The 23,414-nt window shown below is 37.9% G+C and overlaps 1 protein-coding gene across 3 annotated transcripts in view; it reads left to right on the top strand.

Annotated features, from left to right (window-relative positions):
* The window catches only part of LOC126162574 (axin), a 265,930-nt gene that overhangs the window by 186,929 nt on the left and 55,587 nt on the right, over positions 1 to 23,414 (top strand). For all 3 annotated transcript variants that reach the window (XM_049919166.1, XM_049919167.1, XM_049919165.1), the window contains one exon: positions 8,194 to 8,321. In XM_049919166.1, the coding sequence (XP_049775123.1) occupies positions 8,194 to 8,321 (128 nt within the window). The remainder of the gene's footprint in view (positions 1 to 8,193; positions 8,322 to 23,414) is intronic.

The following is a 23,414-nucleotide window of genomic DNA, read 5'->3' as shown; positions in this document are numbered from 1 at the left end:
GTGATCTACTGTTTCTATTTGTTGTTCGCAAAGTCTGCATTTATCTGTTGTGGTATTGGGATCTTTAATAATATGCTTGCTGTAATATCTGGTGTTTATTGTTTGATCCTGTATTGCAATCATGAATCCTTCCGCCTCACTGTGTATATTGCCTTTTCTTAGCCATGTGTTGGATGCGTCTTGATCGATGTGTGGCTGTGTTAGATGATACGGGTGCTTGCCATATAGTGTTTTCTTTTTCCAATTTACTTTCTTTGTATCTGTTGATGTTATGTGATCTAAAGGGTTATAGAAGTGGTTATGAAATTGCAATGGTGTAGCCGATGTTTTTATATGAGTGATTGCTTTGTGTATTTTGCTAGTTTCTGCTCGTTCTAGAAAGAATTTTCTTAAATTGTCTACCTGTCCATAATGTAGGTTTTTTTATGTTGATAAATCCCCTTCCTCCTTCCTTTCTGCTTAATGTGAATCTCTGTTGCTGAATGTATGTGATGTATTCTGTATTTGTGGCATTGTGACCGTGTAAGTGTATCGAGTGCTTCTAGGTCTGTTTTTCTCCATTACACTACTCCAAATGAGTAGGTCAATATTGGTATAGTATAAGTATTTATATCTTTTGTCTTGTTTCTTGCTGTCAATTCTGTTTTCAGTATTTTTGTTAGTCTTTGTCTATATTTTTCTTTTAGTTCTTCTTTAATATTTGTATTATCTATTCTTAATTTTTGTCTGTATCCTAGATATTTATAGGCATCTGTTTTTTCCATCGCTTCTATGCAGTCGCTGTGGTTATCCAATATGTAATCTTCTTGTTTAGTGTGTTTTCCCTTGACTATGCTATTTTTCTTACATTTGTCTGTTCCAAAAGCCATATTTATATCATTGCTTGAATACTTCTGTTATCTTTAGTAATTGGTTGAGTTGTTGATTTGTTGCTGCCAGTAGTTTTGGATCATCCATGTATAGCAATTGTGTGATTGTGTGTTGGTATGTTCCAGTAATATTATATCCATAATTTGTATTATGAAACATGTTGGATAGTGGGTTCAGAGCAAAGCAGAACCAGAAAGGACTTAATGAGTCTCCTTGGTATATTCCACACTTAATCTGTTTTGGCTGTGATGTGATATTATTTGATTTTGTTTGGATATTAAGTGTGGTTTTCCAATTTTTCATTACTATGCTTAGGAACTGTATCAATTTAGGATCTACTTTGTATATTTCCAATATTTGTATTAACCATGAGTGGGGTACACTATCAAAAGCTTTTTGGTAATCAGTGTATGCGTAGTGTTGCGACCTTTGTTTTCATCTGCTCTTTACATCCTCGTGCTCCTTTGCAGCAGCCTTTTTGTTCTTCATTTATAATTTTGTTCTGTGTTGTATGTGTCATTAATTTCTGTGTAATGACTGAAGTTAATATTTTGTATATTGTTGGTAGGCATGTTATGGGGCGATATTTAGCTGGGTTTGCTGTGTCTGCTTGATCTTTAGGTTTCAGATAAGTTATTCCTTGTGTAAGTGTATCAGGGACTGTGTATGGGTCTGCAATGTAACTGTTAAATATTTTATATCTAAAACCAAAGATGATGTAACTTACCAAACGAAAGCGTTGGCATGTTGATAGACACATAAACAAACACAAACACACACACGAAATTCAAGCTTTCGCAACCAACGATCGCTTCGTCAGGAAAGAGGGAAGGGGAGGGAAAGACGAAAGGATGTGGGTTTTAAGGGAGAGGGTAAGCAGTCATTCCAATCCCGGGAGCGGAAAGACTTACCTTAGGGGGGAAAAAGGACACGTATAAACTCGCATACACACACACATCCATCCGCACATACACAGACACAAGCAGACATTTGATGTGTCTGTGTATGTGTATGTGTCTGTGTATGAGCGGATGGATATGTGTGTGTATGCGAGTGTATACGTGTCCTTTTTTCCCTCTAAGGTAAGTCTTTCCGCTCCTGGGATTGGAATGACTCTTTACCCTCTCCCTTAAAACCCACATCCTTTCGTCTTTCTGTCTCCTTCCCTCTTTTCTGACGAAGCAACCATTGGTTGCAAAAGCTTGAATTTTGTGTGTATGTTTGTGTTTGTTTGTGTGTCTATCCACATGCAAACGCTTTCGTTTGGTAAGTTACATCATCTTTGTTTTTAGATATATTTTTCCCACGTGGAATGTTTCCCTCTATTATATTCATATTGTTAAATAATTTAGTTAGATGTGAATGTGTTGAGGTGAACTTCTTTAGCCAGAAATTTGCTATTTTATCTTTTCCACGGGCTTTCCAATTGTGCGTAGAATTAATTGCTTGGGTGACTTCATGTTGCAAAATTATCACTTCAGGCATTTGTGGTATCATCTTGTATGTGTCTGTTTCTGCTTGTATCCACCGTGCATGTCTGTTATGTTGTATCGGGTTTGACCATATGTTGCTCCAGAAGTGTTCCATGTCTGTTATGTTTGGTGGATTGTCTATTTTAATGTGTGTGTTATGTATTGTCTGGTAAAATTTCTTTTGGATGTTGTTGAATGTTTGGTTTTGTTTCCTTCTATTTTCACTTTTTTTGTTTCTTCTAAGTCATTTGGCCAATTCTTGTAATTTCTGCTTCTTTTCATCCAATTGCTCTATCGCTTCTTGTTGTGAGATTTTACCTAACCTTTTTAGTTTTTTGTCTGATATTTCATTTCTTATAAATTGTGTTAGCTGTCCGATGTCTCTTCTCAGTTCTTCTATTCTGATCTGTAGCCTGTGTTGCCATGCTGGTTTTGTGGGTTTCTTCTGTGTGTTGGTTGGTTCTGATCTCTGCCTAGTGTGTATATTTAGTGTAGTGAGTGCTCCTATATAAACCAGTAGATGTAACTCTTCCGTAGTTGTATTCTCATTTATTTTGTTGTGTATGATTGTGTTGATAGTAGTAGTAGTTGTTGTTGTTGTTTCGACTTGTGGGTTATTTGGTCGTCTATGCAAGAATGGTCTAATGTGTATTTGTGTCTTTGTATTCTATGTATGTCAGCTGAAATTTTTCTTCTATATCTAATGTGTGTCACTTCGTGTTCTATTTGTGCTTGTTCTGGTGGCTGTCTTAAGATTTCATTTTCCTCTGATTGTTTAATTGATGCATGTTGTCCTTTGTTTGTTTGCTCTGGGATGTTTGAGTCCATTACTGTATTTTCTTCTTCGTCTTCTTCTTCTTCTTCTTCTTCTGATTGCACATTATTTTATTCCAGTATTTGTTGTACTTGTTGTTTGATGTTTTCTAATTCTGACTGGGGTATCCTGTTATTTTTTTAAAATTATTACATGGATCTGATCAGCTAGTCGTTGTTCTGTTAAAAATGTTAGTTCTGGGTATCTGGTAATAAATGTTGTGTATACTTGTGGCCTGTATCAAGTTGTGTTAGTTCCTAAGTTTGTTGCTTGGTAATAACAGAACATGAGGTGTCGGTTAACTTCATCTGACCATCCCATCCTCTGTCTTTCTTTTCCTTCTAGAGTGGTTGCAGGAAGCATATCCTGCAAAACACCTCTATTTGGATTTAAATCATTTTCCGTGTGGCTAGCAGTGTCGTTACCATTGTGGACGGGCATAGGGTTCAAGCGTCGTCCCCGACCATGACAGCACTTGTCCGAGGCTTCATTAGTTCTGTCCTGAACCAACTAATCACACTAAAGGGGGGGTTAGCCTTATTAGTGGTTTGTTCTTTTCGTCGCCTTTTACGACTGGCAGAACATACCGGAGGCCTATTCTTTTCCCGGGCCTCCACGGGGTATCTACTATTATTATTATCTTTATTGACTTTTTTTCCCTCAGACTTAAGTCTGGTTAAAAATGGAACGTGACGCGGACCTCGGTCAAGCGTGACTTCCTTGTAACTGTATGGTATATGTTATATTGCATTTAGGAACTTTCGGGTAATTGAACATGTATCAATAATTACAGATTTTTGTAGTTGTATATATATGTTTGGATGTAGCTGTATTGCATTGATGTACTGGTGAATATTGTGAGGTATGACTCCTGTAGTTGATATTATAATTGGGATAATGTCGACTTTATCCTGATGCCACATGTCCTTGACTTCCTCAGCTAGTTGGATGTATTTTTCAATTTTTTCTCCTGTTTTCTTCTGTATATTTGTTGTGTTGGGTATGGATATTTCAATTAGTTGTGTTAATTTCTTCTTTTTATTGGTGAGTATGATGTCAGGTTTGTTATGTGGTGTTGTTTTATCTGTTATAATCGTTCTGTTCCAGTATAATTTGTATTCATCATTCTCCAGTACATTTTGTGTTGTGTACTTGTATGTGGGAACGTGTTGTTTTATTAGTTTATGTTTTATGGCAAGTTGTTGATGTATTATTTTTGCTACATTGTCATGTCTTCTGGGGTATTCTGTATTTGCTAGTATTGTACATCCGCTTGTGATGTGATCTACTGTTTCTATTTGTTGTTCGCAAAGTCTGCATTTATCTGTTGTGGTATTGGGATCTTTAATAATATGCTTGCTGTAATATCTGGTGTTTATTGTTTGATCCTGTATTGCGATCATGAATCCTTCCGTCTCACTGTATATATTGCCGTTTCTTAGCCATGTGTTGGATGCGTCTTGATCTATGTGTGGCTGTGTTAGATGATACGGGTGCTTGCCGTGTAGTGTTTTCTTTTTCCAATTTACTTTCTTTGTATCTGTTGATGTTATGTGATCTAAAGGGTTGTAGAAGTGGTTATGAAATTGCAATGGTGTAGCTGATGTATTTATATGAGTGATTGCTTTGTGTATTTTGCTAGTTTCTGCTCGTTCTAGAAAGAATTTTCTTAAATTGTCTACCTGTCCATAATGTAGGTTTTTTATATCTATAAATCCCCTTCCACCTTCCTTTCTGCTTAATGTGAATCTTTCTGTTGCTGAATGTATGTGATGTATTCTATATTTGTGGCATTGTGATCGTGTAAGTGTATTGAGTGCTTCTAGGTCTGTGTCACTCCATTTCACTACTCCAAATGAGTAGGTCAATACTGGTATAGCATAAGTATTTATAGCTTTTGTCTTGTTTCTTGCTGTCAATTCTGTTTTCAGTATTTTTGTTAGTCTTTGTCTATATTTTTCTTTTAGTTCTTCTTTAATATTTGTATTATCTATTCCTATTTTTTGTCTGTATCCTAGGTATTTATAGGCATCTGTTTTTTCCATCGCTTCTATGCAGTCGCTGTGGTTATCCAATATGTAATCTTCTTGTTTAGTGTGTTTGCCCTTGACTATGCTATTTTTCTTACATTTGTCTGTTCCAAAAGCCACATTTATATCATTGCTGAATACTTCTGTTATCTTTAGTAATTGGTTGAGTTGTTGATTTGTTGCTGCCAGTAGTTTTAGATCATCCATGTATAGCAAATGTGTGATTTTGTGTGGGTATGTTCCAGTAATATTGTATCCATAATTTGTATTATTTAGCATGTTGGATAGTGGGTTCAGAGCAAGACAGAACCAGAAAGGACTTAATGAATCTCCTTGGTATATTCCACGCTTAATCTGTATTGGCTGTGATGTGATGTTATCTGAATTTGTTTGGATATTAAGTGTGGTTTTCCAGTTTTTCATTACTGTGTTTAGAAACTGTATCAGTTTAGGATCTACTTTGTATATTTCCAAAATCTGCAGTAACCATGAGTGGGGTACACTATCAAAGGCTTTTTGGTAATCAATGTATGCGTAGTGTAGGGACCTTTGTTTAGTTTTAGCTTGATATGTCACCTCTGTATCTATTATCAGTTGCTCTTTACATCCTCGTGCTCCTTTGCAGCAGCCTTTTTGTTCTTCATTTATAATTTTGTTCTGTGTTGTATGTGTCATTAATTTCTGTGTAATGACTGAAGTTAATATTTTGTATATTGTTGGTAGGCATGTTATGGGGCGATATTTAGCTGGGTTTGCTGTGTCTGCTTGATCTTTAGGTTTCAGATAGGTTATTCCATGTGCAAGTGTATCAGGGAATGTGTATGGGTCTGCAATGTAACTGTTAAATAATTTAGTTAGATGTGAATGTGTTGAGGTGATCTTCTTTAGCCAGTAATTTGCTATTTTATCATTTCCAGGGGCTTTCCAATTGTGTGTAGAATTAATTGCTCGGGTGACTTCATGTTGCAAAGTTATCACTTCAGGCATTTGTGGTATCATCTTGTATGTGTCTGTTTCTGCTTGTATCCACCGTGCATGCCTGTTATGTTGTACCGGGTTTGACCATATGCTGCTCCAGAAGTGTTCCATGTCTGTTATGTTTGGTGGATTATCTATTTTAATGTGTGTGTTATCCATTGTTTGGTAAAATCTCTTTTGGTTTGTGTTGAATGTTTGGTTTTGTTTCCTTCTATTTTCACTTTTTTTGTATCTTCTAAGTCGTTTGGCCAATGCTTGCAATTTCTGCTTTTTTTCATCTAATTGCTCTATTGCTTCTTGTTGTGAGATTTTACCTAACCTTTTTCGTTTTTTGTCTGATATTTCATTTCTTATAAATTGTGTTAGCTGTCCGATGTCTTTTCTCAGTTTTTCTATTCTGATCTGTAACCTGTGTTGCCATGCTGGTTTTGTGCGTTTCTTCTGTGTGTTGGTTTGTTCTGATCTCTGCCTAGTGTGTATATTTAGTGTAGTGAGTGCTCCTATATAAACCAGTAGTTGTAACTCTTCCATAGTTGTGTTTTCATTTATTTTGTTGTGTATGATTGTTTTGATAGTTTTTATTGTTGTTTCGACTTGTGGGTTATTTGGCGGTCTATGCAAGAATGGTCTAATGTCTGTATTTGTGTCTTTGTATTCTATATATGTCAGCTGAAATTTCTCTTCTATATCTAACACGTGTCTCTGTTCGTGTTCTATTTGTGCTTGTTCTGGTGGCTGTCTTAAGATTTCGTTTTCCTCTGACTGTTTAATTGATGCGTGTTGGTCTTTGTTTGTTTGCTCTGGGATGTTTGAGTCCATTACTCTGTTTTCTTCCTCTTCTGATTGCACATTATTTTGTTCCAGTATTTGTTGTACTTGTTGTTTGATGTTTTCTAATTCTGACTGGGGTATCCTGTTATTTTTGATTATTACACGGATCTGATCAGCTAGTCGTTGTTCTGTTAAAAATTTTAATTCCGGGTATCTGGTAATAAATGTTGTGTATACTTGTGATCTGTATCCAGTTGTGTTGGTTCCTAGGTTTGTTGCTTGGTAATAACAGAACATGAGGTGTCGATTAACTTCATCTGACCATCTCATCCTCTGTCTTTGTTTTCCTTCTAGGGTGGTTGCAGGAAGCATATCCTGCAAAACACCTCTATTCGGATTTAAATCCTTTTCCAGTTGGCTAGCAGTGTCGTTACCATTGTGGGCGGGCATAGGGTTCAAGCGTCGTCCCCGACCATGACGGCACTTGTCCGAGGCTTCTTTAGTTCTGTCCTGAACCAAGTAATCACACTAAAAGGGGGGTTAGCCCTATTAGTGGTTTGTTCTTTTCGTCGCCTTTTACGACTGGCAGAACATACCGGAGGCCTATTCTTTTCCCGGGCCTCCACGGGGTTTATTATTATTATTATTATTATTATTTCCCATTTAATTTCTCTATTTATATTCCATTCTACTTAGGGATTAATGTAGAACGTTAACATGATAGTATTGTTATTATTATTATTATTATTATTATTTCCCCTTTTAATTTCTCTATTGACATTCCATTCTACTTAGCGATTAATGTAGAATGTTAACATCATAGCTTGTATTCTCATTGTTAAAGTTAATTCACTAACAATCCTTAAAGTAGCAGAATATGGTGAAATGATGTACTGGCATTGCGATATGTTCTCTGTACACTGTTAGCCCACCAGAAATTATATGTAATTTCTTCCACTCCAGAATTTATTGAGGTGGTCTGATAAATATGTAAGACAAAAGTGTATTATGGGTTCAAGCTCTTCCCTACAGTGTTTGGGGGAAGAAGGTGGGGATGGGGAGAATGATACGCTCCAGGGCAGCTTGTGATTTATCTAAATGGAGCATCACATTACAAAATTTTTCTGTTGCCATCCACATTAATTTCCTTTGTTGGTATAGATAATTACAAATGTAAAATTTTTATTTTTGTAAAATTTTAACCGTAACACTTTCCCATGTTTGTCCTATTATGGTACATTTTCATTCATTTTTACAGATCAGCATGTGTTAAGAGTGTGGTCTGATTCAACACCATCACGGACTCCTGGTCTGGTGTCACCGCGTCCTCATTCTCCTGAAGGGAGAAGACGTGCACCTACTGCAGGACAACTTGCACCTGTAAAAGTTAGTGAATTTCAATGATTATATTTTATGGAACTTAATAACATACTAATAGCTGCTCAGTAATATTACACTGTGACATGCTGACATACAGACTGGAACTTGAACAAGAAATTGGCCTCGTGCAGGATCATTCTGAGTCTCAAGAGCACAGTTGAGGGACATTTCTAATGATTATATAAGGGTGGCAATGAAATTCATTGCACTAGTAGTGCAACACTGGCTGACTACTATTTTGGCTTGATATTTGAGGGTTAGTGTTAAACAGCTAAATTCTGTCATGGAACACAGGATAATAGACTGAAGCACCAGAGAAACTGATATAAGCAAGTGTATTCAAATACAGGGATATGTAAATAGGTAAAATCCAACACTGCAGTCGCCAATGCCTGTATAAGACAACAAGTGTCTGGTGCAGTTGTTAGATCGATTACTGCTGCTACAATGGCAGCTTATCAAGATTTAAGTGAATTTGAACTTTGGTGTTTATAGTCAGCACACCAGCGATGGGACACAGCATCTCCAAGGTAGCAATGAAGTGAGATTTTCCCGTACGACCATTTCACGAGTGTACCGTGAATATCAGGAATCCATTGAAATGTCAAATCTCCAACCATACTGCGGCCAGAAAAATATCCTTCAAGAACAAGATCAGTGATGACTGAAGAGAATTGTTCAATGTGACAGAGGAGTGCACCCTTCCACAAATTGCTGCAGATTTCAATGCTTTGCCATCAACAAGTGTCATTGTGTGCACCAGTCAAGAAAACATCTACATCTACGTGATTACTGTACTGTTCACAATAAAGTGCCTGGCAGAGGGTCCAATGAACCACCTTCAAGCTGTCTCTCAACCGTTCCACTCTCGAACGGCTCGGGGGAAGAACGAGCACGTAAATTTTTCTGTACGAGTGCAGATTTCTCTTATTTTATCATGATGAACATTTCTCCCTAGATAGGTGAGTGCCAACAGAATGTTTTCGTAATTGGAGGAGATAACTGGTGATCGAAATTTCATGAGAAGATCCCGTTACAACGAAAAATGCCTTTGTTTTAATGATTGCCAATCCAATTCACGCATCATGTCTGTGGTACTCTCCCCCCTATTTCGCAATAATAAAAAACAAGCTGCCTGTCTTTGTACTTTCTCAGTGTCACCCGTCAGTCCCACCTGATGCGGATCCCACACCACACAGCAATACTCCAGAATAGGGTGGACAAGTGTGGTGTAAGCAGTCTGTTTAGTAGACCTGTTGCACCTTCTAAGTGTTCTGCCAGTGAATCGCAGTCTTTGGTTTGCTCTACCCACAACATTATCTATGTGATCGTTCCAGTTTAGATTATTTGTAATTGTAATCCCTAAGTATTTAGTTGAATTTACAGCCTTCAGATTTGTATTACTTATCGTGTAGTCAAAATTTTTGCAATTCGTTTTGGTCATCTGATGACTTCACAAGATGGTAATGGCAGCATCATCTGCAAACTATCTAGGAGGGCTACTCAGACAATATATGTTCCAAAACCCTATTGCAAATAGATGTTAGTGATACAGGTCTGTAATTCAGCGGATTACTCCTACTTCCCTTTTTGGGTATTGGTGTGATTTGAGCAATTTTCCAGTCTTTAGATATGGATATTTCTGTGAGCGAGCGATTGTATATAATTGCTAAATATGGAGCTATTGTATCAGCATACTCTGAGAGGAACCTGACTGGTATACTATCTGGACCAGAGGCCTTGGCTTTATTAAGTGATTTAAGCTGCTTTGCTACACCGAGGATATCTACTTCTGTGTTTCTCATCTTGGCAGTTGTTCTTGATTATAATTCCGGAATATTTACTTCGTATTCTTTGGTGAAGGAGTTTTGGAAAACCGTGTTTAATAACTCTGTTTTAGTGGCACTGTCATGTTTAATAACTCTGCTTTAGTGGCACTGTCATCAGTAACTTAACAGTTGTTATCGTGCAGTGAAGGCATTGATTGTGTATTGCCACTGGTGTGCTTTATGTGTGACCAGAATCTCTTTGGGTTTTCTACTAGATTTCGAGACAGTGTTTCATTGTGGAAATTATTATAAGCATCTCACATTGAAGTACACACTATCTTTTGAACTTCTGCAAAACTTTGCCAATCTTGGGGATTTTGTGTTCTTTTAAATTTGGCATGCTTTTTTCATCACTTTTGCAACGGCGATCTGAACTGTTTTGTGTACCATGGGGGTACAGTACCATCACTTATTAATTTATGTGGTATATATCTCTCAATTGCCATCAATACTATCTTTTTGAAATCATTCCACATCTTTTCTGTGCTTACGTGATCGGAACAGAAGGAGTGAAAACTGTCTCTTAAAAAGGCGTTAAGAGCATTTTTATCAACTTTCTTAAATAGATGTACTTTGCGTTTCTTCTTTATGGTTGTGGGTGTTACAGTATTCAGCCTAGCAGCAACTGTCTTGTGGTCGCTAATCCCTGTATCCGTCATGATACTCCCTATTTGTCCAGTATTACTTGTTGCTAAGAGGTCAAGTATGCTTTAGCAACCATTTACGCTTTGAGTGGTCTCGTGAACTAATTGTTCAAAATAATTTTCTGATAAAGCGTTCAGTACAGTTTCGGATGACATTATATGCCTGCTGCCGGCTTTAAATATATAATTTTTCCAGCTTATCGAGGGTGGATTGAAGTCACCACTGACTATAATTGTATGATTTGGGTACCTATTTTAAATGAGACTCAAGTTTTCTTTGAACTGTTCAGCAACTATATCTTCAGAGTCGGGGGTTGGTTAAACAATCTAATTAATAGTTTAGTCCGATTGTGAAGTATAACCTCTACCCATACTATTTCGCAAGGACTATCTACTTCTGTTTCACAGCAAGGTAAACTACTTCTGACAGCAGTAAATAGTCCACCACCAATTGTGTTTACTCTATCCTTTCTAAACAGTGCTAGTTCGCTTGAAAAAATTTCGGCCGAACTTATGTCCGGCTTTAGCCAGCTTTCCATACCTATGACTATCTGAGCTTCATCGATATGGGCTTTCGGAGCCGAAGGGCCACTCATGTACTCTTCATGACTGCAACACTAAGCTGTACGCCTTGCCTGGGCCCTTCAACACCCAACATTGGAAACATGTTGCTTGATCAGATGAGTCTCATTCAAATTATATCAAGCGGATGGATGTTTATGGGTATGGAGATAACCTCATGAATCCATGGACCCTGTATGTCACCAGGGGATTGTTCAAGCTGGTGGAGTCTCTGTAATGGTGTGGGGTGTGTGCAGTTGGAGTTACATGGGACCTCTGATATGCCAAGATATGACTCTAACAGGTGACACATACGTAAGCATCCTGTGTGATCATCTGCATCCATTCATGTCCATTGTGTTTTCCGACGGACTTTGGCAATTCCAGCAGGACAGTGTCACACCCCACATGTCCAGAATTGCTACAGAGTGGCTCCAAGAACACTCTTCTGAGTTTAAGCAGTTCCTCTGGCCACCAAACTCCCCAGACACGAACATTATTGAGCATATCTGGGGTGCCTTGCAACATGCTGTTCAGAAGAGATCTCCACCCCCTTGTACTCTTACGGATCTATGGACAGCACAACATGATTCATGGTGTCAGAAAAAATCTGGAATCGAACTCGATTTCTCCTACAAAACTTCAGAGCATTAATTTCAAACTGTTCTGGCCAATCATAATGGTGCTACTCATGCTTGACAATGCTACTGGTGAAACTGACAAGGCACTTAGCATAGAAACTGCGCAGGAAATGACTATTCACAAACTAGAGGAAGAATTTCAGTGCAGTCTATGTATGCTGATATGTTTTGTTTTCTAGTCAACATACTGCAGAGTGCGGACACTATACTTTGACAGATGACCACGAGCATAAACAAAGAGGTAAGGGGTGTGGGGAAACGAGCCCCACCTCCTTCTGGTAGGACAGCAGCCTGCATCTATGTTCTGTTTTCACCTGTCGAAAATGAACTGACACAGGGCTGCTGATCCTTTCTGGTATTGCGAGGGTCCTAAACGAAATCTGTGATGGACCAGGATTAGTCTTCTCACTCATTTCAGAGTAAAAGAAGAAAACAATAGGCAAAGGAATGGCTACAACGCATTTGCTTGATGAGGTTGACATAGCGTTGTAAAAAAGTATTTGAGCAGTATGTGATGCAAGCTTAGTTCAAAACACCTACCACATTAAAAGTTTCTGCATTGTACCAACTTTTGGACTTAAGCTAGCCGACAAACCTACACCTTGCTTTGTTTTAAGATGCAAGGTTCCATGGCTGAGAATTGCATTGCATTATGGAGTGTGTATCTTAAGGGTCATTTACACAGTCAATAATAATGTCGGTCTGTATATTGACCATCTGAGTGACATATTGTCAATATTACAAGGTATGAATCCCGCGTCAAAAAAATTGTTCATCTTTTGAAGCGATCCACGAATCGATCCAATTTGTGACCTCTTCGTGAGATCGGAAGTGTTGCTCAGCCAGGCCATGCACCATTGATCTAAACTGGTGATAGTCAGAGAGAGCAATGTCTGGAGAATACGGCAGGTGGGGTAGGACTTCCCATTTTAATATTTCCAAGTACGTTTTGACCCCATTTGCAGTGTGGGGTCAAGTGTTGTCATGCTGCAAAATCACTTTATCGTGCCTCTCGCTGTATTTCAGCCATTTGTCTTTTAATGCGTTTGATGATGAGCACCTGTAATTGTTTCACTTGGTTTTCAACACCTCATAGTACACGACGCCGATCTGATCCCACCAAATGCAGAGCAGGATCTTGAATATTCGGTTTGGCCGTCGACGTGGAAGCTTGGCCAGGATATCCCCGTGATTTTTTGCATGTAGGGTTATCGTAATTAATCCATTTTTTGTCCCGGGTCACAATGCAATGCAGAAATCCCTTCCGTTAAATTCATATTCTTGAGGGGGGGAAAAACCTCGTATCCCAAAGCGACTAGCATTCAGCGCACGTTAGTCTATCACATTATTCATATGACTTTGAAATGCATTCCTATCAGTTTTTGAACATTTTTGCATTCCTGTCAGTTTTTGAACATTTTTGAACACATTCTAAGTTGATTTCTGAATGAATGGTAAGTTGATTTGTGAATATGTGCATAGTGTATATGATGTCTCTGTGTCAGGGGAGTCCTCGTCGCATGTAGAAACAAACTTTCCTGCAGACAAAAGGGGCTATACGTGCTGAGCGGAGTAAGGCCGAACTGATGAATGCCAACCACTGTCTGATTGTGCAGTTGATTAGGTTTGCGAATGATGAGCGTTGTTATAATTACTAGTGACATCCATAGATTCAGACTACAGGAGTGGAAACAAACACATAACAGGTAAGAAAGATTACGTATTACCTCCTCTGTGTATCCAAGAAAATGAAATGTTGACAGAAAAGTTTTGGCCAGATCGCCATACTAATAAGGGCCAGATGTACAATCCCCGGCTAGCAGCCGCATTAAGTTCTATTCTGGAATAAGTGTGGAAAACGCGTTGTACGAACATGTAGCAACGCCTGACCAGAGAATAATCTCGGGATAACTGAACCGGTGATTCTGGCAGAGTTAGTGAAGTTAACCTTTGAATAAGGTTTGACATTGGCGGGAATAGTTACAGAATTAGTGATAACAAGACTGTTTGTTAGAAAGAGGAAGGAGAAGAGATGGGTACATCACCCAAATTATGGAACAATATGATGATTCCAAGTTTGTATAAAACTTTCGTACTACTACTTTTCGATTTCATACTTGAGAAACTGGAGCATATGAATGAAGTGTGAAACTATTTCCTAACGTAAAGCTTTTTGCTTGTAGTAGGTCTAATAGGCGTTTGATATTGGTACATTGTGAATTATATTCTGTCGTTACAAAAAAGACCGTTTGTGCCAAAACAGTTTCGTTTATTTGATGTGTGTTACAATTGTTGCAGTATTAGAAAGTCCTAGTTTGTTTTATCAAGCAGACAGTGACAAAATAGATGTAATCAGATCCGGAAACCACATCAGTCTTGGGTCCTATTTGTATCAGTATTAGACAACGACATTTCGACTTTTCATGTAGCAAAGCATTTGATGAACTTTGAGGTAATAGATTCTTTTGCAGAAAGGAAAGCACGCCATGTAAAGCTGTAGCAAGATTAGAGAGAAAAAATTCTAGGAGCTAAGGATTGAAGAAATGTGTATTGTCTTGCTTGTCTGGGTTTATGTATCCTATATTTAATTTTATGTCACACAAAGCAGCAAGTTGTTAACTGATAGGGAATAAAGAGTGGTAATTTTCTAAAGAGTTCTGTAAAAGGGGGGGGGGGAAGGATATCAAACCGGCCGACTATAAGCAGGAGAGGCACCTCAGGACATTTTAATTTTCCACTGTCCTGAATATGGTTTGATGGCATCCATTAAAAAATCTACACGTTTCAATTCCATAGAGCGAAACAGAGTGAGGTGCGATAGAAGAATGCTGTGTGAGGAGGCGAGGCACAGCACTTTGGCACACTTACAACCAAATAACGTCTGTTACATTTCTCGAACACACGTTTTATCCATCAAACTCTTCAGAAAGATGTGCGGTACAAAATGAACATATTTTTGAATTCAATTTTTTTTTTGCATCCTATCTCAAACGCTTGAGTGAGTGGCGGGGTACTGCCCTGGTTCGGAAATATCGTAGATCCAGGGCTTATGCACAGAGCAGTCAGAGTTACACTTGGGAAGTGAGTAGTCTCCACGTGACCCATGTTTACATTTAGTGATTTTGCTGTTTCCTCTTCATTTACTGCTCTCATGTCAAATGAAAACAAAACAGATTTCTGTGGCCGGGAGCTATCTGGTGAATTGAAATACATTCACATAATAATGGAAGGCTAAAATGTGTTCTTAGTTGCAGATTTTATTTCATTTCCACCTTTCTGACAGTCGAGCATTAATTGCCTTGCAGAACAATGAAGTCATTTGTGTCAGTTTGCTAAAGAAATTTTCTTTTATTAAACTTTTCCGCTGAGGCAGACAATATATTTGAAACGAAGTGTTCATTCCACACACTGTTCGCTGCATTTCAAGTCACGTTTTCAGCTTCTAGCACATATGGCATTATGCCATAATAAAGAACCAAACATGAGATAACACAGTAGGCCTACTGGTACTCCAAGAAAATTTGCATCCCGAAAACCACATTGAAAACTTAATATCAGGTTGTGGCCTACTTCACTGTGAATCTGGACTTACAAATGTGCACCTATTAGTATGGGTCACGAAATTCCGATGCTGTTGGAGTGTCCTCTGATGTCTTGTTTCTTTTATGACATAATGTAAGATCTTGTAATGTTTTACATGTATGAACATACGGGCTCCCTACGACATCGTAGCTGTGCTAGTGCAGTGACGCCTGTTATCTGGTGTTCTCTGGCAACTGTAGAAACGAACCTATTTCTAACAGGTCACGGGAAAATATTCCGAATGGTAGTTTGAAAAGCGTTACCATCAAAGTACCATTCTGGCAGTTACACCGGAACTATGTGCAAGAATGTACGATGAATTTCTTAAATCACAGAGCATTTCACTGTCATTTAAAAATCAGCTCTTTGATGACGAGCCATTTAGATGAATTTTGAGCCCAGAAGATCAGAAATTTATGTTGTTATTAAAAATTTTACTGGCAGATTTGTGTGATACATCTTAAATTGTAATACACGCATAAAAGACCAACATTATATGTGAAAGCTTAGCTTCTCTTGCAGTGTATTAATCTTATAGACCAATATTACATGTGAAATCTTTGCGTTTCATGTAGCAACACTATGTATATTAATTTAAACCATTAACTTTTTCTGTTTGTGTGTTTGCACTACTTAACAGTATTATTGCTATTGGCTGACTACATCGCGTGTCCTAAGTTCTGAATAACTGCTGTCATCGGCTGGCGAGATCACGTGACATGAGCTATGACTGGTTTACAAAAGCGCATCGCAATCTCGATTTCAATGATTCAGAATGTATCGTGTGGTGCTTGATGGAATTGCAATGTATACTTTCGTAATACGAAAATACACAGCGTACATGTTGCTGCACATCAAAGATATTTCCAAAACGTGTCTTTTGCCCTGTGGTTCGTTTTCTAAAGTGCCGGGAAATTCTACGCCCGTGTATAAAACCATAACCATTCAAAGGTTTGATAAGATTTGCAGTTCTGGAAAATATACATGGAAAAAGTATGATTTCACCCGGGAGAAAGTGTATTTTTAACCGCAAAATCCGGAAATTTTTTTTCCTTGTCCACATATACACCCTGATTGCATAGCAGTATGGAAAAACACACTCATTTGGGGGAACATATTTCATGTATCTGCTGTAACTAGTAAGAGGTCTGCAAAGTGCATGTCAGTTTCACCAAGTTATCTGAAATTGTGTTACATTAATTGCCTGAATGTATCTTTGCAGGCAGATATAACTGCGTTACAGATTTCCATAGAATTTTACTAACTGTCTAGGCTGGTATTACAGAACTGAACTTGGAGCATTTGGATGACCCACTTGTTGCCAGGAACATCAAAGTTACTCCTAATCTCTTGTTGGCTGTGATTGTCTTTCTCATTAATTTATTTTGCTTCTCTGTTTTATCTTTTATAAACATTAATAACTTTTCGTATGATACAGATTTCATTGGAAAATAATTCATTAAATCTTTCAGATCTGTGGTTCTGATTCCAGTCATCTTAACTTTGTAAAACCACAATCCCAACAGACAATTTTTGTCTATATTATTGATGGTACGAGGTCACTGTATTACTTTGAAAGTTGACAAGCTTCTGTTGTCAATAAATATTGACATTGTGCAGGCCCTTTTTACAGACCATTCTGCTTCTCACCAGTGGTGTGACACTGATACATGCATTCATGCACTTTTTATTTTACACACACCTTCTTACACACATTATCTTTCCAAATTGGGCTTCACCAGGCGATGTGCAGTACTGGTAATTGAAAATTAGATCAATTATCAATATTTATATGCTTTATCTTGATAAATTAGTTCATCTGGATACAATTTACTTTGATATAGCACTTACTGGGTAATTTCATATTTTCACATTTGAAGCGTAATCTGCAGCTGTATTCACATTTATTGCAAAATGTGAATTTTTTCTGGCCCCTAAGTATCTTGTTCTACAAGCAGTACAAAAACCACATGCCATGGGTATTTGTGCATAGCACAGTCATCAGAGTACATCACCTAAAGTATTAAGTGCACAGAATGATAGTGGTTGCATGAACTATAGCATTAATATAATATTGAAACACCATGTCTAACCAGTAACAATGATACAACAAACCTTGTGATACATAGCTACGGAACACACTTAAACACAGCTGTTTCTGGTAATGACGTGCAGATGTGTGCATAAGAAAACTGTAACTATCATTCAGAGAGTGTAAATACGAAATATATTACAGTACTATTGATACGCCATTTCAAAGTACATCTTGTGTCTTGTACTAACAGTTACAGGGAAGATGGGAGGATATATCATAGTAATATATTTCCAAACCACACATTAGCACCAATACCAAAAACTTCTTTCAAAGTAGTCAGGCTGTAATTCATAAAAAGGACATGAAAATTTGTATAAAATATACTCATTACAGTTTTAGTAAGTGACGCATACAGTGCCGCGTGTTGCAACTAATAACTTGCAACATAATATTGAAGTGTAAATGAACTTATACACATGTCTCCAGTGTAAAACAGTGCAGTGTGTTTATGAATACATTAAAAACACGAGGTGCATCAGAAATTAAGTGGGGTTAAAATTATATTTTTGTGGTCATTAATAACATTATGCTAGTACAGAAAGCAGATGAGATAAATTTTTAACGTTAGAACAAGGGTAAAAGTACAAAGGGCACTCAAAAAATTTTGCACAGTTGTCTCTGTTTTTTTTTATTTTTTGCAGGAGGAGAATGAAATATTTTGTGAACATACTTGGATCATTTAGCTATACATTAGCCTACTCAATGTAGCCTCCATCAGCTGTGACACATCTGGCCCAACGTTCTTTCCATGATGTAAATGCACTTTGGTAAAAATCTGGGGATTGACTTTTACACCATCGCTTGATACAGGAAATAAGGTCTTTCTCACTATCAAATGTTTTCCCTCACAGGTGGATCTTCAGACCACCAAAGAAATAAGTCAGATGGAGCCATGTCCAGACTGTAGGGAGAATGAGGAAATATTTTCCAATCCATTTTCATGATTTTCTCCTGTATCATAAGGCTGTATGGGGCTTGGCATTGTCATGGTGTAGCCTGATGAGGTATGACCCTGAAGCTGTGGTCTGTGGGTCTTGATGGCACATCACAGCTTGTCCAGTGACCAGTGACAAACAGTAATGGTCCCAGTTAATTGTGGAGCCAGATTCCAAAAAGTCAATGAAAATGACACCACACTTACCCCAGAAGAAGGAGGCCATCACCTTTCGGCCTGCTGTTCTTGAAAGTCTTGGTTTCTGCTTCAGAGGGGAACCCAGATGACGCCACTCCATGGATTAGGTTTTGCTCTCAGATTCGGACAAAAACAACCATGTTTCATCCTGGGTAACAACGCCGTCAAAACACTGTTTCCACTTTTCAGTAACGGTCTTCATGAGACCCTCGCACACGTTCTTCCTCATTGTTTTCATTTCTCTTGTCAATAACCTAGGCACCCAACGTGCACAGATTTTTCTGTGCCCTAGTGACTGTACCAGTGATACCACACTACCCAATGACAAACGAGTCATTTCAGCACTCTGTCATGTCGTACACGTCTGTCATTTTGGATAATTTGATCAATGGTCTCCTTATTCATATCACTCACTGCCACCGATGGTCTACAGCATCATGGATTGTCCAGTAGAGAGAAATCACCTTCTTTAAACCTCTGCAACCACCACTGGATTCTTCTGCAATCCACTGTGTCCTCCCCATAAACAAGGAGCAACTTCCTGTGAATCGATGTGGCAGAGTCATTGCCGGTCTTGAAGAGGAACTCCATCACCATCTGTTGTCACAACCTGACATCTACTTCACGGTCCATTATGGCTCACCTGTAAATAAAAGAAAATACTTTTATATACCAACTTGTAGCTAAATGTTCCAAGTATGTTCACAAAAAATTTCATTCCCCTCTTGCAAAAAATAAAACAATTAGAGACGACTGTGCAGAACGTTTTTAACACCCTTTGTATAATGCCAAGAGGTCACTATGGAAGTAAATACTAATAGGATACTTCTCCCTTCCTTCATGTAACTGCTCATAGAAGATATTATGATAAGGATAGTTGCTACTCACCACATAACAGAGATGCTGAATCGCATGTAAGCACAACAAAAAAACTGTCAGAAAGTAAGCTTTCAGCCACAACAAGGCCTTCATTGGAACCAGACAAAACAAACACACACACACACACACACACACACACACACACACACACACACACACACACAACTCGCACACACATGACCACTGTCTCTGGCTGCTGAGGCCAAACTCAGACTCAGCAGCCGGAGACTGTGGTCGTGTGTGTGTGTGTGTGTGTGTGTGTGTGTGTGTGTTTTGTTTATTTCTGGTGAGCAGCAGCTATCCTTTTCATAATAGTGTCATATTCCCTCCTGAATTTTCCATTGTTTGTTAATAGAAAATACAAGATGTACTTCGAAATTGTATATTTGTGGTACTGCAAGAGTCTTTGTATTTACACTCTGTGCTTGACAGTTGCAGTTTTCTGATGCACCTTGTACCCATGATTCAGTAACATAGGCAGCTACATGTAGGTGTGTCTAGTTGCTATGCATCACAAGATTTGACTTCTTCTTGTCACTGGCTAGAAGTGGCATTTTATAGTGTGTCAATGCCGTACTTCTCACAACCACTATCATTCTGTATACTTTACATTTTAGATCATGGTGACCATACTATATGTGTTTATGCATGTCACACAATTTTTATGATGTGAGATTGATGCATCCACAACTCTTAAGGTAATCACTATGTTTATGTGAACACTACATCCAGTGTACTTGAATGCCTTTTATGTTATAACATTCTTTTTATTATGGTGTGTTATGGTATTAGATGTACTTGAAAATTCACCTTACCCAAAACTAGAAGGTCTATGTAAAGCACAATAAATGGAATGATGTCTTTCCTGATTTCTCAAATATGTCACAGCTTGAAAACAGAGAAGATTTTATAGGACTTCGCTTGCTCAGAAAACGAGCAAGCTGGCACAGTGGTTAGGACACTACGCTCACATCCAGGAGAATGATCATTTAAATCCCTGTCCAGCCATCCAGATTTAGGTTTTCCGTGATTTCCCTAAATCACTCCAAATGCCAGGATGGTGCCTTCAAAAAAGGCACAGCTGATTTCTTCCCCATTCTTTTGTGATCTGCTTTGTCTCTAATGATCACACTGTCGATGGGAATCTGAACTCGTATCTTCCTTCCATGCCATAAAGTTGAAGGCCGTTAGTCTTTTGTGTTATGTACAACTGTGAAAATAGAAGATACATTTATTTTGCAGAAATGCAAAAATAGTCCTGATATTCACAAAGAGACATTATATGTACACTATTAGGATATTTGCTGCAATAAGTTTTACTGCAAACATGTTTTGCAAAATTCTGTTCTGAATATTTTTGTAAGAGTTGTGGACCCTGCTCTATATGCCTAATCAAGCACAGTAGTTGTGTTGTACAGGATATGTTACATAAATCTCATTTACAATGAACATAAGAAACTACTGTTGGAGATGAAGGGGAGTAATAAGTTGTCTACATGACATAAAACAATGGAGACAGCAAGGAGCTGTATATAATACAAAGATTTGTCATTAGAAACTAAACACTGTATTTAAGGTATGAGAATATTATTTGGAAAGAACAATCATCAAATTCCAATCGAATTCCATCCCCCATTCCTGTTCAGTCTGAGATAGTACTCCATATCCAGTGGCCAGGAAATTGAAAAATTCATATTTACAAGTGAAAGCAAATGTAGATTAAAATTATGTCTCAAAATGCTGTTTATAGCAAATTCTGTGCATATGAACTATTTTTTCAGAGGTAGTTCAAAATACCTTTATTGTGAGTGTACAAATATTGAAAAAGAAACCAATTTGTGTGAACTAGTATTGCACAACATTTAGTGAGGCCCAGTTTGACAAAAGATGGCGAAAGATTACAAAATAAAGAGCACATGTATGCATGAACACGGTTACTTGTCAGTGTGGTCATAAGTTACACTCTGGTGCCACATCCACTCTATATCAGATACATCATGCTTACGGCTACATAGGACTCGACTGTAGGACCTATCCCTGGATCAGAATAACAAAGTGATTGTCAGCTGCATGTGGGAAATGGTGACGACTGCCACTCAATGTTACCCCCATGCCAAAATAGCCATGGCAGCAACAATTGTACAGTTCAGAACTGAAGTCCATCCAATTTTTTCTGTTAATCCTTCTGCTGCTGCTGGGTCCGAGCATCCAGCCTGCTGACCAGCTAAGGGGGCAAAGGTATTGCGCGTCTCGCCAGCAGACTGCTGATAGCCCTATGACCACTGCAGGCTTCATCCGTGGTCGTTTGTCAGCTCGCACCTTTTGTCTCATCCTCCTTATCCCCTTGTCTGTTATCAGAAACAAGAGAGATACCAGTAAACAAAGTATTATTTCTACTTTCCGTGGTTTCTTCTTCATTCAAGCCCTCATCGGGTGCACTACCCAATTTGTTTTCATTTGCATTACAAATATGTACAGGATTTTCTACATTTTCTTTGAGCTCTTCAGTTTATTTGTGGATATCTCCTCTAATTGGTTCTTCACTTGCATTACATAAAAATTCGCTCTTAGATTGAGATGAGTGTACATCATCATCTTTCATGTCATTTTTGTTTGGTGCTTTTTGAATAGTTCATGCCAATGTAGAAGGTTTAACAAATTTCAGCACTGGGCTGACCAACTACAGGTCTTCCAACCACCCCACCCCCCTTCTTGTGCTCCACTTGAAAAATATTGTTTCTTGTTTGTTTATGTATTTTAAACTATGTTTCTGCAAAATAAATAATTTTATCAAAAAAGTTATTTATTTTAGTCAAAAGATCAACTGTTTATCAATACAAATGAAATAATTATAAAATCTGTTAATTCCTTATGCATAAACAGTATTTACTTATCAGCGCTTAATGACAGTGTGCAAAACAGAGGAAATCTAATTTAGTATGCATGAAACCTCTATTTCAGAGTTAAAGCACAGAATGTTTTGTAGCATTAAAATATTTGTTTGCAATGTTTCATGCATACAACAGTGGAAAACATTTTATACAGACTTCCCTTGCAATGCTAATTAACATTCGTACTAGTGAAGATGTGATGTGTCTTCATCTTCTGCAATGTTGCCCCAGTTATGTTTTTGTGGCTCCTGCTACTGTTGCTGAATGGGTACTTCTATCCCTCTACCCATCAGAATCAATTTTCCATTATATTTTAGTTATAAGCTCCTTGAGAAATACTTTTCCTTCTTTCTTTTTACCAGTGTTCATTTTACAACTGACATAAATACACAAAAATTAGATCACAGCATGTGGCCACATGTTTGTTTTGTACCCAACACAATACTTGTTGCACAGATGTTCACATGTGTCCAATCTTCCCTTAGTGGATTTGTAGGAAGACTTTTTTTTACGGGCACTTATGTCTTCATGTATGTTCTCATCACTTTGCTTTGTTTATATAAGAACTAAACAGTCTGATTTCCTCAAAATGTAAAACACTATAAACACTTATCCTGTAAAACAAAACAAACCTGAACCCAACATCTCTCTATTTATTGGGCAAGCTCTCAGCAGGAATTTCACATTTATTTTTTGTGTAATATCCCAGTAGAGCCAGCGTAAAATTGATCAAGGTTCTAGCGAGTGGAACACTGGTATGCCAGCTATCAATGGTCATGTTTCTCCCTGAGATATTTACAGTATAACCCTGCTTTTACGTTCCTGGAATTAATGTTTTCCCACCA

This window comes from Schistocerca cancellata, chromosome 2, assembly GCF_023864275.1.
Source record: "Schistocerca cancellata isolate TAMUIC-IGC-003103 chromosome 2, iqSchCanc2.1, whole genome shotgun sequence".
Taxonomy (NCBI): Eukaryota; Metazoa; Arthropoda; class Insecta; order Orthoptera; family Acrididae; genus Schistocerca; species Schistocerca cancellata.
The sequence above is the reverse complement of the archived record's forward strand: the minus strand, read 5'-3'. Positions and strand labels throughout refer to the sequence as shown.